The sequence below is a fragment of the Pollachius pollachius genome (genome assembly GCF_949987615.1).
Source record: "Pollachius pollachius genome assembly, chromosome: 3".
Lineage (NCBI taxonomy): Eukaryota > Metazoa > Chordata > Actinopteri > Gadiformes > Gadidae > Pollachius > Pollachius pollachius.
Window position 1 is genome coordinate 44,701,372 of NC_136936.1, and position 12,995 is coordinate 44,714,366.

Below are 12,995 nucleotides of genomic sequence, written 5' to 3' on the forward strand. Positions count from 1 at the left end.
TTGAAGATGACGTTTGTGGGAGGTGACGCCATTCACAAGAGCCAATGAAAAGCCACTGTTGTTTCGTATGACCCCACCTACTCCGTGAAACGCGGCAGAGGCGTAAAATACCAGACACGTGACTCAAGTATTTTGGTCCAAGTCTCAATCAAGTCCCGAGTCAATATCTTTAATTCTTTAATAGGTCCATGGTCAATATGCTTGTTCAAATCAAGTCACAATTGATGCAAGGATTACAGTCCATATCAGGTTTTTTTAAATGATATTATATGGGCCAATTTCTTTAACCTGCTCAAAAAGTATGACAATTCATTTATTGTTAATTATAGTTGTTGCTATTTAGTCAAATCACTTATTAAATAAATAACGAAACTTTTTAAAATCGGATTTACTACTTAATTTCTTCTAATTCCGACAGGCCAGTACATGCAACGTTCGAGGTGTGTGTGTGTGTGTGTGTGGGGGGGGGGGGGGGGGGGGGGGGGGGGGGGGGGGGGGGGGGGGGGCACACCCCTCAGTGTGCTCCCCTCAGTAGTTACAACCCCTCAGTAGCTACCACCCCTCACCGCTAGTGGTCACCTCAATATTGGACTTTTCAGTTTATTTATGAGAGCACTGTTCGAGACCACCTCTAGATCACTGTTTGCTTCCCCTTTCATTCGACAATCCGGATGTTTTTTTTAAGCAAGATGTAGGGACGTTTTGCTGGCGACAAAACACAAACTCAAGTGCTTATTCTGCCTTATCCCAATTCGACAGCGATGTCACGACATTGAACATACATTATTCGACTGATGACGGCCAGTTAATGCGGCTTTGACGTTCAAATTAATCAACATTTTAAAAAGCGATCCACCTTTCTGGTTGTTCTGTGTTCTGATCCATAGACCATCAGTAAGCTTGACTGAGGAGAGGCTGATGCCTAGCTTCAAAAAGCACCGCTCCCTACTGCTGTAAAGTACTATTATTAAATATTGTTGGGAAAAATAGTCTGCCTAGTTACTTGAACAGATAAACTGAGACGGAGAGGAGATAAAATTGTCGGCACGAGGGCCTCGGATTTATTTAGTAAGGTGAAAAAGGTTATACTGAGCTATAAAGCGTAAGAGATCGATCGAGCGAAAATGTCTAAGTCCCTAACAGCGCTGAGGTCGTCCGGAGCTTCGTCTCTGTAGAGGTTCTGCTTCAAATGAGCATAATGTCCTTCAGGGTGTATCAGTCTTATGTGTTTTCTTCTAGCGAATTGTGTGTTGCGAGTTGTGTGTGTCAAGGCTGGTGTGGGGGTTTCTCGAGAACACCTGCCTGGCGTTGAGCACCCCGGGCTGTGGCCGAGTGTTATCAGCAGATAGATTCGAATGAGTGTGTGAGCATCTGACGGCCTCTATTGTTGGGACATGTCTTCACCATGGGCCTTAACGTGTGGCTATATCTGTACTGTATATGTGGTGTGTTTGTTGCAATATGTAAGGGATAATGTCCGGCGAGGTGTCCGTTATCGGGAATTAATGGACGACGCGGAGGCGTGAACCGTCCGACGCGCAGCGGAGTCCATTGAACATAACTGATACATAGACTTGTATCAGTTTGACATATCGAGATCAGATCACAGCATCTATTCCACCTGTGAATTTTCTTTAATTATTGTTCACTCTGTAAAATCTGCAACAGGATCACGAATATAAAGTAAGCATACGTTTTTTGAATCTACCATAAGTACGTAATACATCGAGGACGAAATGCGAAATACCCATAGAAATCCAACATGGAAATACACCGGTAAAAAAAGACCGGAAAATATTGATTGACATGTCTAAAATCCAATAGGCGACTAGTACCCTTCAAAAGACTTGCTTGCGTAGTACCCCATCATCACCAATAGCAGAGCAGAGGGGAGGGCTTTATGGTCTGTTTATTTTAAGAAGACGAAGCCTGAATGTGACTCATTGCTTCGTGACAACTAGCAAGAGCCTGGTCGGATCTGTACTTCCTCTGCCGTATCCCATCGCTACTGGAATCAAGGTTTCTCTTTTAATCGCCTGATCGGATTGAGATGTTACATTTTAGGCGTTCAACATTGCTGAAGGAGTTGTTTCACACCAATCTCAAGCGCCCGGCGGCCGTTTCAAGAAACAAATCGTGGTTGCCGAGCCACAATTGTGTCACTGCCGCTTCATTCGATGCCAAAGTCGTCTCTACCCTCAAGGTCCTTCATGCCGACGTACACCGCCCTTTGCTGAGCGGCGGCGCGTCATGGAGTACCCGGTCGTATTGCGTTAAATCCGAGGGCGCAGTGACGTCGGACGAGCCAGGGAAGAAGGACGATGTCACCACCGGAGCGACGGGCGATAAGTGCGTTTTAAAAAATGATTTGTCTTGTTCAATCCAACGTGTTGCTAACGGGTGGCTCGCATGTGATGTGGTCGTTAGCTGTGCTACTCAGGGAGTCGGAGCCATGACGCATGTAGCTCCAGATGCCATAGGCTTGACTCAGCATCAAGAACTAACCGTTTATTGTCCCGTTCTACCCCAAAATCCACAGATCATATCTTTAGCCGTGTCAAGTAAAAATGGCATCTACTCGAGAAGTGCGTCCTGAGTAGGCTACTAATATGAGATTATACTGTTCATTTGCTGTCGGGTTGTCAGCGCAGATGGCAGTGGATGCATATGCGTTTAAAGGCGAGACCGTACCAATGGGCGTATAGTGAGAAATACCCTTTTTAGTTGGCGCGTCGTGACGTTGAATTTGGCCTACTAATGTGTGCGCCTTCTAGGTGTTTCCATTCAGACCCCCCTCCAGATGACTATCGCATAGATTACAGCTCATGTGAACCCTTGCAGTCACATTTTGGCTGATGCTTTAGGGCAGTAACCTTAGGTCAAAGAACCACCAAGATGACCTCTGTGTGGAATATGATACAAATGTAATAACAGCTCTTGGCTCTTGCCCTCTGTTTTATAGTAACACTCTGGGTTACGTTATATAACTTCATTTGTAGATGTAGCTTTTTCAGTTGTTTCTCTATCAGATGGCTAGTTTTGACGCCTATATTTACCTATCTTATGAAAGTGGTAACCCACAAAGGTTAACTAGACAAAAACCGAAGCTCAAACACCATTTTGCACTGCTTTAAAGAAGAGGTTACTTCAGTTTGCTCATCATTGCAAGAAATACTTAAATGTGTCTTCATTTGCTTCCTTGGTCTATTTTGATGGAGTTTTATGAGCTGCTCATTAGAATGACTTGTTATTTTGAAGTTTAATTTGAACTGTCAAATGATACTTTTGGGGGTGCAGTGGAAGAAAATATCTCGTCCCTCTAAATAGAAGGACTGGTAGTAATAGTATAGCTTGTAGTTGGTTAGTGCCTATCCTGCAATCTACTTTTCTATGATACAGCCATATTTATATAGTTTTATTAGTATACGTGTTAATACTAGAACAATTATTACAGTGTAAAACATAATGTTGGCTCAAATTGTTAAATGTCAATTCACCACAAAGGCTTTTAAGCTTCATTGTAATTCATATATCCAGTAACAAGTTCACTGCACTATGGCTTTAGTGTTTTTACTTTATCGTACAACGTATAATAGCACATCATCTTACAGAGATGAATTAAAATGTAAAGTAGGATACAAACCAAAAGCAAAACAATGACACATTTATTCCCTCACCATCACAATAAGCCCACAGTCGGTACCGAACCACGGAGGAAAGCTGATAAAGTCTTTCAAGCCATGCCTACATTCTGTTCAATTTCTTATTCCTAAGCAAGCTTCTGTTATAATCAATATCAATAGTCCTTCCTTCACAGGAATGGATATAGGATAGGCGAGCGAGTGAAGTGGATAGGGTTTTTGACTCCCAACTGAAAGGTTCTGTGTTTGAACCCCATTGATTGCAGTCTACCTGTAGGTATCATTGATCAGTTCCCCGCCCTAACCTCTACCTGCTGCTTAATGAACTGTAGACATTGAATACCTCACTAGTTAATAATCTAACAAGTAGGGCATTATTCCAATAAGAAAGAAGGCGTGTGTGCCCTATCTTGTTACCCTTATTCTAATGGTTGAATGAATGCCAGCACTCTGCTGCTAAAACCCATGCCAATGCATGGCATTCTAAACAGGAAGTGGCGAGTGTGTTCCTGGAACCAAGGTGGCAAAGACTTGGTGCGATAGCTTGGAGCATCAGCTGGATCCATCAGGCTACAGCAATTCCTTTAGGAGAAAGAGGGGGCCAGTGGCAGTTGTCTATTTTGTATTTGATTTAAAGCACCTGAATTTGTCCTAGCTATTCTTTACAGGCACTGCACTAAGTGCCTCCATCTGTCCTCTCAAAGGACCACGTTTCAAAGCAGGAAGTGCGTGCATCATCATTGACGCCACAGCACATTGTTTACGCGTGGCCATGGAATTCAATTCAAACTTCTGTTTTGATGAATACTTTTTAAAATTCTTTGAGAATTTATATGAGCATGTGTGAAAGGGAATCCAGTTTTTATTTGTAAAAATGCAATCTATTTAAGATATTACAGCGTTATGTGCTGGGATTGGTTGCTAACTTTCACCCAAAGACAAACTGGTCTCTATTTAATTTCCATCAACGTATGTCCTGGGCTACAGAAACATCCTGGCTTGCATGAGACATGCAAGCTAAAATGTCTCTCTGTACACTTAAAATTGAATAGGTTGCTGTAATGGTGTTCAACAGTATGATGCGTGGCTTTCAGTAAATATTTTGAGTTTGGTTATGAGCGTGCGCTGGCGGGCTGTGTTTGCTCTCACTCGGTGTGTCCCTAGCTGTGTGAAGTGTTTTTCCTCTGGAAAAGGCTCTTAGGGAATGGGAGAGGGTTTCAACACAGACTTGTGTTCTACACTTGAAAGCGCAGATCAGACCATGATGTGTGGTTATTACTTCCTCAGGGGAACTTGTTCAGAAACAGGAGAGACATAGCACGAGAGCTGTGGGGTTTCTTTCGAATAAAGGTGTACAATTTTCGTAAACCTCCTTGTTTTCACATTTATTTCACAGAGAACAAAGGTGCATCACTGAACACATAAGCAATCGTAGTCATGGACCTTTGTGAGACCATTTTAAAATCTACGATTTTTATCAAAAAATGTGCGATCAAATGTTCTGTAAGTCTGGAATTTCCCACTACCCCAAATGCCTAACTGGCAACTCCAAGTAGGATACCGACCCACATGTTGGGGAACACTGGGTTAGCCTGTTCAACCCTGACAACTTCAGAGTTTGCTTCCCCCACTGCCCACAGCGTACCTGTAGGCCTCCTTGAGCAAGAGGGCCTAACCCCTATCTGCTCCTTAATGACATGGTAAATCGTAGGAGCAGTTGGGTCTCTCTTTCCATCGTTTTCTCTTTCACCTCTCAGATATAATCAGGAACATAGCAGAGACTTTGAACTTTGACTGTTGTCCTGTGTGTACAGGAATGAAGGATCGCATTCCAGGGAGGGAATGGCCCAAACATGCCATGATATTTTCTTCAAGCGCCTCATTTCCTGATGCAGTACGAGGCAGGATAGTGTAGGGGCTGGGGTGTTTGACGGCCTGTTCAGAAGGTACTGGGTCCATCCCCAAGGTCCAGAGCCTACCCGTACGCATCCTAGAGCAATGTGCCTCACAACCTACCTCTCTCTAATGGCCTGTATCTGTATTCACAGTTCACATCACTGATGATTATGATGGGGCCCTTGGATCAGTGGTGTAGTGGTGTGGATGTGAGGTGCTTGTTCTCCAGCCAGCCCTGTAGCTGTGTCTTCAGTGGCGTGTGAACCAGCCGGCGTGTTGGCATTAGTAATCCCGCCGCCCCCAGGACATGCAGGGCTTGGGCGGCAAAAGGGCATTCCAGGAATTCAGGCCTCGATCCGGCACGATCTGATTCGCTGGACACTTCGATTGTGTCGTCCGTCGTTGCGTTTGAGTCTGCACGCCGTTTCAGTCAGAGAGGGGGGACTGACGGACTCACCCGCTACGTCAGAGTTTCCCAAGTGTTGTCATTCATGTTGACCCACTGAATATTTTGTGTTGTCAAATAACCAATACCTTCTGATTATCATGTGAATGAAAGGGACATGATGGACATTTCAATACCACGAGCCACGTGCTGGAACTACGATCTAGGCTTCAGTGGCCGTGGTCTATTCCTCAGGGCGGACGTGTGAGAGATAATTAAGTTACAACCAAAGCATCTTTTGAAATATATTTCATAGTAGTAGCAGAGGGACAGAGAGACAACTGCTTTGCTCCTTTTACTCCTGCTATTTGTATGGTTTTAAATCGTTTAGCTCTACTGAGGAAATGTGTGTACGTTGTGCACGTATGTGTATGTTGTGTTATCATAGTGATAAGAGTGGTATATAGTATTGGGATTGCCCTATTAAGCTCACGATCAATGCAATGCATTATCATAACCCACCTCTTCCTGGGAGTACAAGCGGGAACTCATTGAGATCAAGGTCTCATCCTCAATGGGGCCCTGTGTACATACTAGTTGAAATAAAAAAGCAAATACAATGTATCTGGAAATGTGTCCTGAAAAAATATATAACAAGTGCATTAAAAGAAAAAGCAAGCAAGGTCAAAACAGTCCTCTGATAAAATGTTGATTTTTAAACGTCTTCAAAAATATCCCAGTGGCACCAACTTGGTGTCCATCCGCAGCCCTTCCATTATTTCATTTGAACCTTTGGGTGCATAACATTAAGACTGTTTATTCCCAGCTCTGTTTTTATTTTTGGGACTTCAGGGGTAGTCCAGTCCTGAGTGTGGGTATGACTAGAGTCCAGAACTCGCTGAAGCTGTTGTGTTATGGAACTACGGCTGTCTACGTTTGTGTTTGCTGTCATTCGTGTTGTTGAGTGTTCGACAGTGTCCAATGACTCGTGCACGAATCAGTGCATGAGCAGTGGGTTCATATGTCACAACCATGTCTAATTATGCTTGTTGTGTTTTTCTTTGCCGGGGCCTGTTCCTTTCTCTCACCCTACCTGCTATACATGTTTGTAAGTATGACTTGCCTCATCATTGCTGTCTTTCTTTTTGACACTTCTTATTTGTATTTCTTTTTTGATTATCCCTTATTTCCTTTACCTGCCCCCACACTTTTTAGTTACGTTTAACGTATTTATTATTGTAAACTTGTTTGTGTGGGAGGGTGGTTTGGAAGTCCAAAGACAAGGGTGAAGGTGCTCTCTTAACGTGCTCATGCAGATCTATACACAGAGGTCACAGCTTGCATGTTTACGAACTTGCCATTGGGACATCATGGTCTCCTGTGGGGTCATCAATCAGTTCAGTAGGTTTTCTCAGCCTTCAGGCGTAATACCAAACCGTTCACCTTTCACCGACTAGTGGCTGTAAAAATTATATCAGTTAGAAGCCAAAACACTTTGAAAATATCAGTATTATTTTGATGATATCATGATCAACATATTTTTACAATATGTTTTACAGTATATTTATACTGACACATGGTGTTAAAACAAATTTGATAAATAATAAATAAACATGCATCCAAAGTTTAGTATTTGAACAACTTGCTGTTCAAACTCACACACGCATACAATCTTTTTTGGCAAAGTGTCTTTCCTGCTAGATAAGGCTGCATCAACACGCCAGATATGCTCTTTATTTATTCTTGTTGTGTACACATATAACGTCCACAGTGGTTGTCAAACTTATGTTCCCTTGCCCAAGAATCTTTTTCTGCAGGGTACTCCTTTCACCTGCACAAAACATTTATGGGAGGGCAATTTTTTTACATAAATATAAAATGTGTGTGCATATAATTTTGTGTACATGAACATTCAAGGGGTGGTGCATATACTTAGGGTTAAGGAAACAACATTCGCTTTGCTTATAATTTGTCATGCATTGGAAAGCTTTACAGAACCTTGACGTTACACTTCAAATGTTGAGATACACTTAATACACTTAATATTTACATTTTCCAAGTACCCCTGGAATCCATATAACCTCCATTGGAGAGCCGCTGGCTTAGAACATGCTTAAAAAAAATGACCATCACTGAGTGATAACAGCATTTTCTGAATGGTATTGAAGGATAATCTTGCCTAAGCCTTATCTTCTTTTGAATTAAATAAACAAATTTACTTTGAAGGATATGGCATCTTAACTGTCAACATGGACTGATAACTAATGCGTGTGTGTGTGTGCACGTTTGATCTTCTAGGAGAAGAAATGCGGGGATTCTTCCTAGTCTGGAGGACTTGCTCTTCTACACCATCGCAGAAGGTCAGGAGAAGATCCCAGCACACAAGTTCATTGCAGTAAGTCGGGGAGTAAATCTATTAGGATGCCATTAAACAGCAATATATTTAAAGTTGCATTGTGTATGATTGAGCCAATCCCAGTTAGTAGGCGAGACACTTTCAGAATATCAATGTTCCGTCCACCTAACTGGCTGTGCAACTTTATCGGGAACAAGCATAGTAGATCTGGATGGGTGCCTTGACTGGGACTGGTTTTGGGAATGTCAAAGGTAAAATCCTTTGGTAGAATATATCAGTTATAGGATGTGAATTATCTATTATATTATTGAACTCCCTACCGATCAGCATTGACTACAGATATGTCCAGGTTATAACTAGCTATGACATACCATATTTTTCCAAAATAAAGCCACATTTTCGATAAGCCGCAGCAGCAGTAAATGAGGTTGTATGTTTCAATACACCACACATAAGCCGCATCGTAGTATAAGCTGTATCTTATTACGCATCTTTGCTAACAACCCAAAAACTTTATGTACCGCCCAATGCTGGCGTGGAACCTTAACCAAATTGTTATTTTGGGCAGCAGCCGCTGTGCAATTATGCCAACTTTGTTTTTGCGCATAAAATTATGCAAGTCTTACAGGGCTGTCAGAATTAGCCCAAAGTTGCTGAAATTAATATTTCTTTCTCTCGAAAAGCAACTATATTAGGATATTATCAGGCCTTAAGTCCTAGAGGTTTTTTGCCAAAAGCACAAGACATGTGAGCAACCCAGTGCTGATCTCTTTTTAGATAACAAAAAAAACCATGCAGATTGAGTTGCTGAAGATGAACCAGAACATTTAGATTGGGTCTTTCCTTCTGAAAGGGACTGGCCTGGACATAAAACGTCACAACAAGCCGTTACCTCACCACTACTTTTGGTGGTCCCCCATCCCCTTATATGAATGACTTGAGTCCCTAGCTACTGCATTGTTAACTATGCTCTCTGCACTGCTGTTTACTCCAGGCACTGAAAACCACGGGGCTGCGCACGGGAGACCCGCGGCTGAAGGAATGCATGGCCACGCTGAAGGAGACGCTGAAGAACACCTCAGACGGGGTCATGCTCGACAGACATCTCTTCAAGAAGTAGGGAACCGGTTCTCCTCCTGCTCCTTGTCCTCCCCCTCCTATTCCTCAAGCCAGGTTATGTCTTTGGAGTCTTTTGTTTTAGCAAACATTGTTTTATATGGGTGTGGATGCGTACTGGGAGTTTCACATCTTCATTGGGATGTCATGTGATTATTCTCAGAATGTGTTTACTTCCTATTTTTCTTTGTGAAGTTTACTTTAGTTCTATCGAGACATCACAGAATTGCAGAATATCGGCAACCAAAAATCCCATAACGCATTCTGATGTACCAGCTGAATTGCATATGAACCTGCAAGGTTGGACTGTGTGAAACAAAACAAATGTAATTGTCAAAGTTTCCAAGCATACGCCACTCCCCTTGTTCCTACTGGAAGGTGTGACCTTCTCCAGTTGTTTCGTTTCGGAGTTGACCGACATGGTCAAAAGAAACATTTTGTATGTATTGCAAGCATCGACAGGCTTGGCTTTAGTTTATTGCTTGTAAATCGGGGAAAGCTGAAGCACTGGCATAAGATCAAGAATTCAGTGCTGGCGCCACTGCCTAAACAATCATGTTGGTTTGTCCAAGTAACCTGGGAAACCATTTGTTTTTGCAGACACCCAGTGAGGGTATTATTATTATTATCATTATTATTCAATAATTTCTTAATTATTTTAGTGTGACTTTATGGATGAACCTTTTCAGTGATGAGGCTAAAGCTGATCTATTCCTTAACATGCACGTTTGTCTTTCTGCAACGCTACATTTCTTTGAGTGCTCCCAGCGGGTCATCCTTAACCCCTGTTAACACCCTCTCCACTCCTCCTCTTCCTTCCCTGATAAAAACCACTCTTCTCCTCCTCTTCCTCCTCGTCCTAACAGGTGTGTGCAGAGCAACATCGTGCTGCTCACCCAGGCCTTCCGAAAGAAGTTTGTCATCCCAGACTTCCCGACGTTTGCCTCCCATATCGACGAGCTGTACGAGAGCGCCAAGAGGCTGGACGAAGGCCAGGTGCGTAGGCTCTGACCTCCGACCACCTTCCCGAATCAACACAAACACATTAAACACAGTGTTGTTGACATTGTCGCTAGCTTCGTATATTATTATTTTTTAAATGTTAAAGAATTTGGCAATTTAAAATCGCATTCGCTTGATTTTTGTATTACGGGAACGGGTGTCAAATCAAATCAAACAAATCTCTCTCGCTTGTTTCCTCTTTCATCTATTGTTAATGGTTGTCGAGGTCCATTTCAGTAATTTGGTCTATCAATTGTTTTATATCTTTTTGCACGCGTAAATGTACGTTTTATGATTGATTCCAACGCCTTTACAAGCTATGCATTTTGTCATCGTAACATGTCATTCCTCCCCCCAGGTTGCAGACTACATTCCCCAGCTCGCGAAATTCAACCCAGACCTTTGGGCTGTGTCTCTGTGCACAGTGGATGGACAGAGGTAGGAGGTTGCCCTTCCCTCTCTTTATTTGAGTGCTGTCCATTTTTGACTAAGGGTGAATTAGTCATAACCTACATATATTGGGAGGTAGGATAGTGCTGTGGTTAGGGTGTTCGATGCCCAGTTGAAATGCTCTGGGTTCAAGCCACAATGTCAGAAGTCTATCTGTAGACATTGTTGAGCGCCGATGCCTCACCTTATTCTGCTCAGATTCTTTGGATAGGCGTCTGCTTAATACCTCCACAGCAAACACAACATGTCAAGGATTATTTGGTTAGTTTATTTGTTGGCTTCAAACAAACACGCGTAAACCTTATCTCGACCGATGGCGCATCTGGGTCAGGAGTTTGCGATTGCGCCACCGGTTTTGTTTTGTTTTTGTAATGACTGTGCGTTTGGAACAGGAGTGGTCATCAAGCGTCGTTCTGTGACCAAGTCTTATCTTTACAACTTCCTCTCTAAAAACAAACAAGCCGGAGCAAAGTCACTTGATTGTGGTGGGAACGATTATCACTGGCTTCCAGTAGATCCTGTTTGATTTCTATGAAAGACCCGTGGTAGCTTAACCATGTTAGATCTGTGGTCAGCGTGTTGGGTCCGCATATCTATCATAGTAGAAGGGAACCGTGTTCAATCCCCAAGGTTGACTCCTAACTTTTAGGCAGCCCTGAACAAAATGCCCTACACCCCTACCTGCTCCTTAATGACATGTGTCTGTACTGTCTAACCCATACCAGCACCTTCATGACATGTGTCTGTACCGTTTAACCCCTACCAGCCTCTTAAAGACATGTTTATACTCTCTTACCCCTACTTATTACTTAATGACCCGTCTCTGTACTGCCTAACCCCTACCAGTTCCTCAATGACCTGTAACTGTTCTGTATAGCCCCTACCTGCTGCTCAATGAGATGTCTCTGTACTCCCTAACCTTGACCTGCTCCTTAATGACATGTATCTGTACTGTCTAACCCCTGCATGCTCCTTAACGACGTGTCTGAATTCAATGGAAGTGGCTTTGGATAAAAGCGTCTGTTAAATAATATGTTTTTGTATTATTAAGCCTGCAAAATGTAATTTTCGACTACGTAATGAGTCGCAATATTATCTTAAAAGTTCATTATGGAATACCAAAGTGTGTGTGTGGTGTGTGGTGTGTAGTGTGTGTGTGTGTGTGTGTGTGTGTGTGTTCGATTCTCGTCGTCTATATAGCGTATACTTTGACATCCATATCTCCTCTGCTCCCCCCCAGGCATACGGTGGGCGACACCAAGGTCCCCTTCTGCCTGCAGTCGTGCGTCAAGCCCCTGAAGTACGCCATCGCCGTGCACGACCACGGCACAGACTACGTGCACAGCTTCATTGGGAAGGAGCCCAGCGGGCTGCGCTTCAACAAGCTCTTCCTGGACGAGGAAGGTGAGCCGACAGTGCTTGCGGTTTAGTAAACAACTACTGTGTTTGCTACATAGAATTGGCAAAATTCAAACTGTAGCAATATTTTTGTTTGTTTGCTCGACGTAAATGCCCCACTTTTTAGTTGTTGCTGGTTTATGGTTTGTGTTTGTGATGTATTTATCGTGATGTATTACCTCACCAACCAGAAGGCCCCTCAGATGAATGCAAATCTTGTTCACCCTCTCCCCTCGTCTTTCTGAGAAGTTTACTTGTCACGTAAATGGTGACATTTTGATTTATTTCCAACAGTATAGTTGTGGTCCAGTCCCATTACTGGTTGCTCTAATCTGATATTATTCTGAAAGAGTTGCGGGACAGATCTCATACCTAAAAGGCCTGGTTTAAATCTGTTCTCCTTCATAGTGTCTTTGATAACAAACTAATTACAGGGGGCAGGATCATGTTTTGGTCAGAGTATTCAAATCTCAGCCCAAAGGCACTAGGTTCGAGTCCCTCTACCTATAGGTGTCCTTGGGCAAGATGTCCTAAATCCTCTGTGATAACGTCTATCTGAAGTCGCTGTTGCTTCAAATAAAATACCTCAATAGATGACTCCAATTATACTATGTTCACAAAACCATTTATATTCTCCAGATAAGCCCCACAACCCAATGGTGAACGCCGGTGCCATTGTTTGCACGTCCCTGATAAAGGTAAACACAACCTATCTACTCCTCTCCTTCCCGTGTATTTAAATGTTTACCAT

At 42.9% G+C, this 12,995-nt stretch overlaps 1 protein-coding gene across 5 annotated transcripts in view; it reads left to right on the top strand.

Moving 5' to 3' along the window:
* The first annotated feature begins 1,931 nt into the window (after positions 1-1,931).
* Positions 1,932-12,995, top strand: part of LOC307073055 (glutaminase kidney isoform, mitochondrial-like) — a 32,592-nt gene continuing 21,528 nt past the window's right edge. For 3 of the 5 annotated variants that reach the window (XM_079732733.1, XM_079732735.1, XM_079732736.1), the window contains exons 1-7: positions 1,932-2,349; positions 8,221-8,317; positions 9,273-9,394; positions 10,261-10,390; positions 10,755-10,834; positions 12,087-12,250; positions 12,884-12,942. In XM_079732733.1, coding sequence (XP_079588859.1) covers positions 2,051-2,349; positions 8,221-8,317; positions 9,273-9,394; positions 10,261-10,390; positions 10,755-10,834; positions 12,087-12,250; positions 12,884-12,942 — 951 coding nt within the window. In that variant the 5' untranslated portion in view covers positions 1,932-2,050. Of the gene's footprint in view, positions 2,350-2,369; positions 7,031-8,220; positions 8,318-9,272; positions 9,395-10,260; positions 10,391-10,754; positions 10,835-12,086; positions 12,251-12,883; positions 12,943-12,995 lie in introns of those variants that run through there. The other 2 variants (XM_079732734.1, XM_079732737.1) reach the window with 2 other exon arrangements.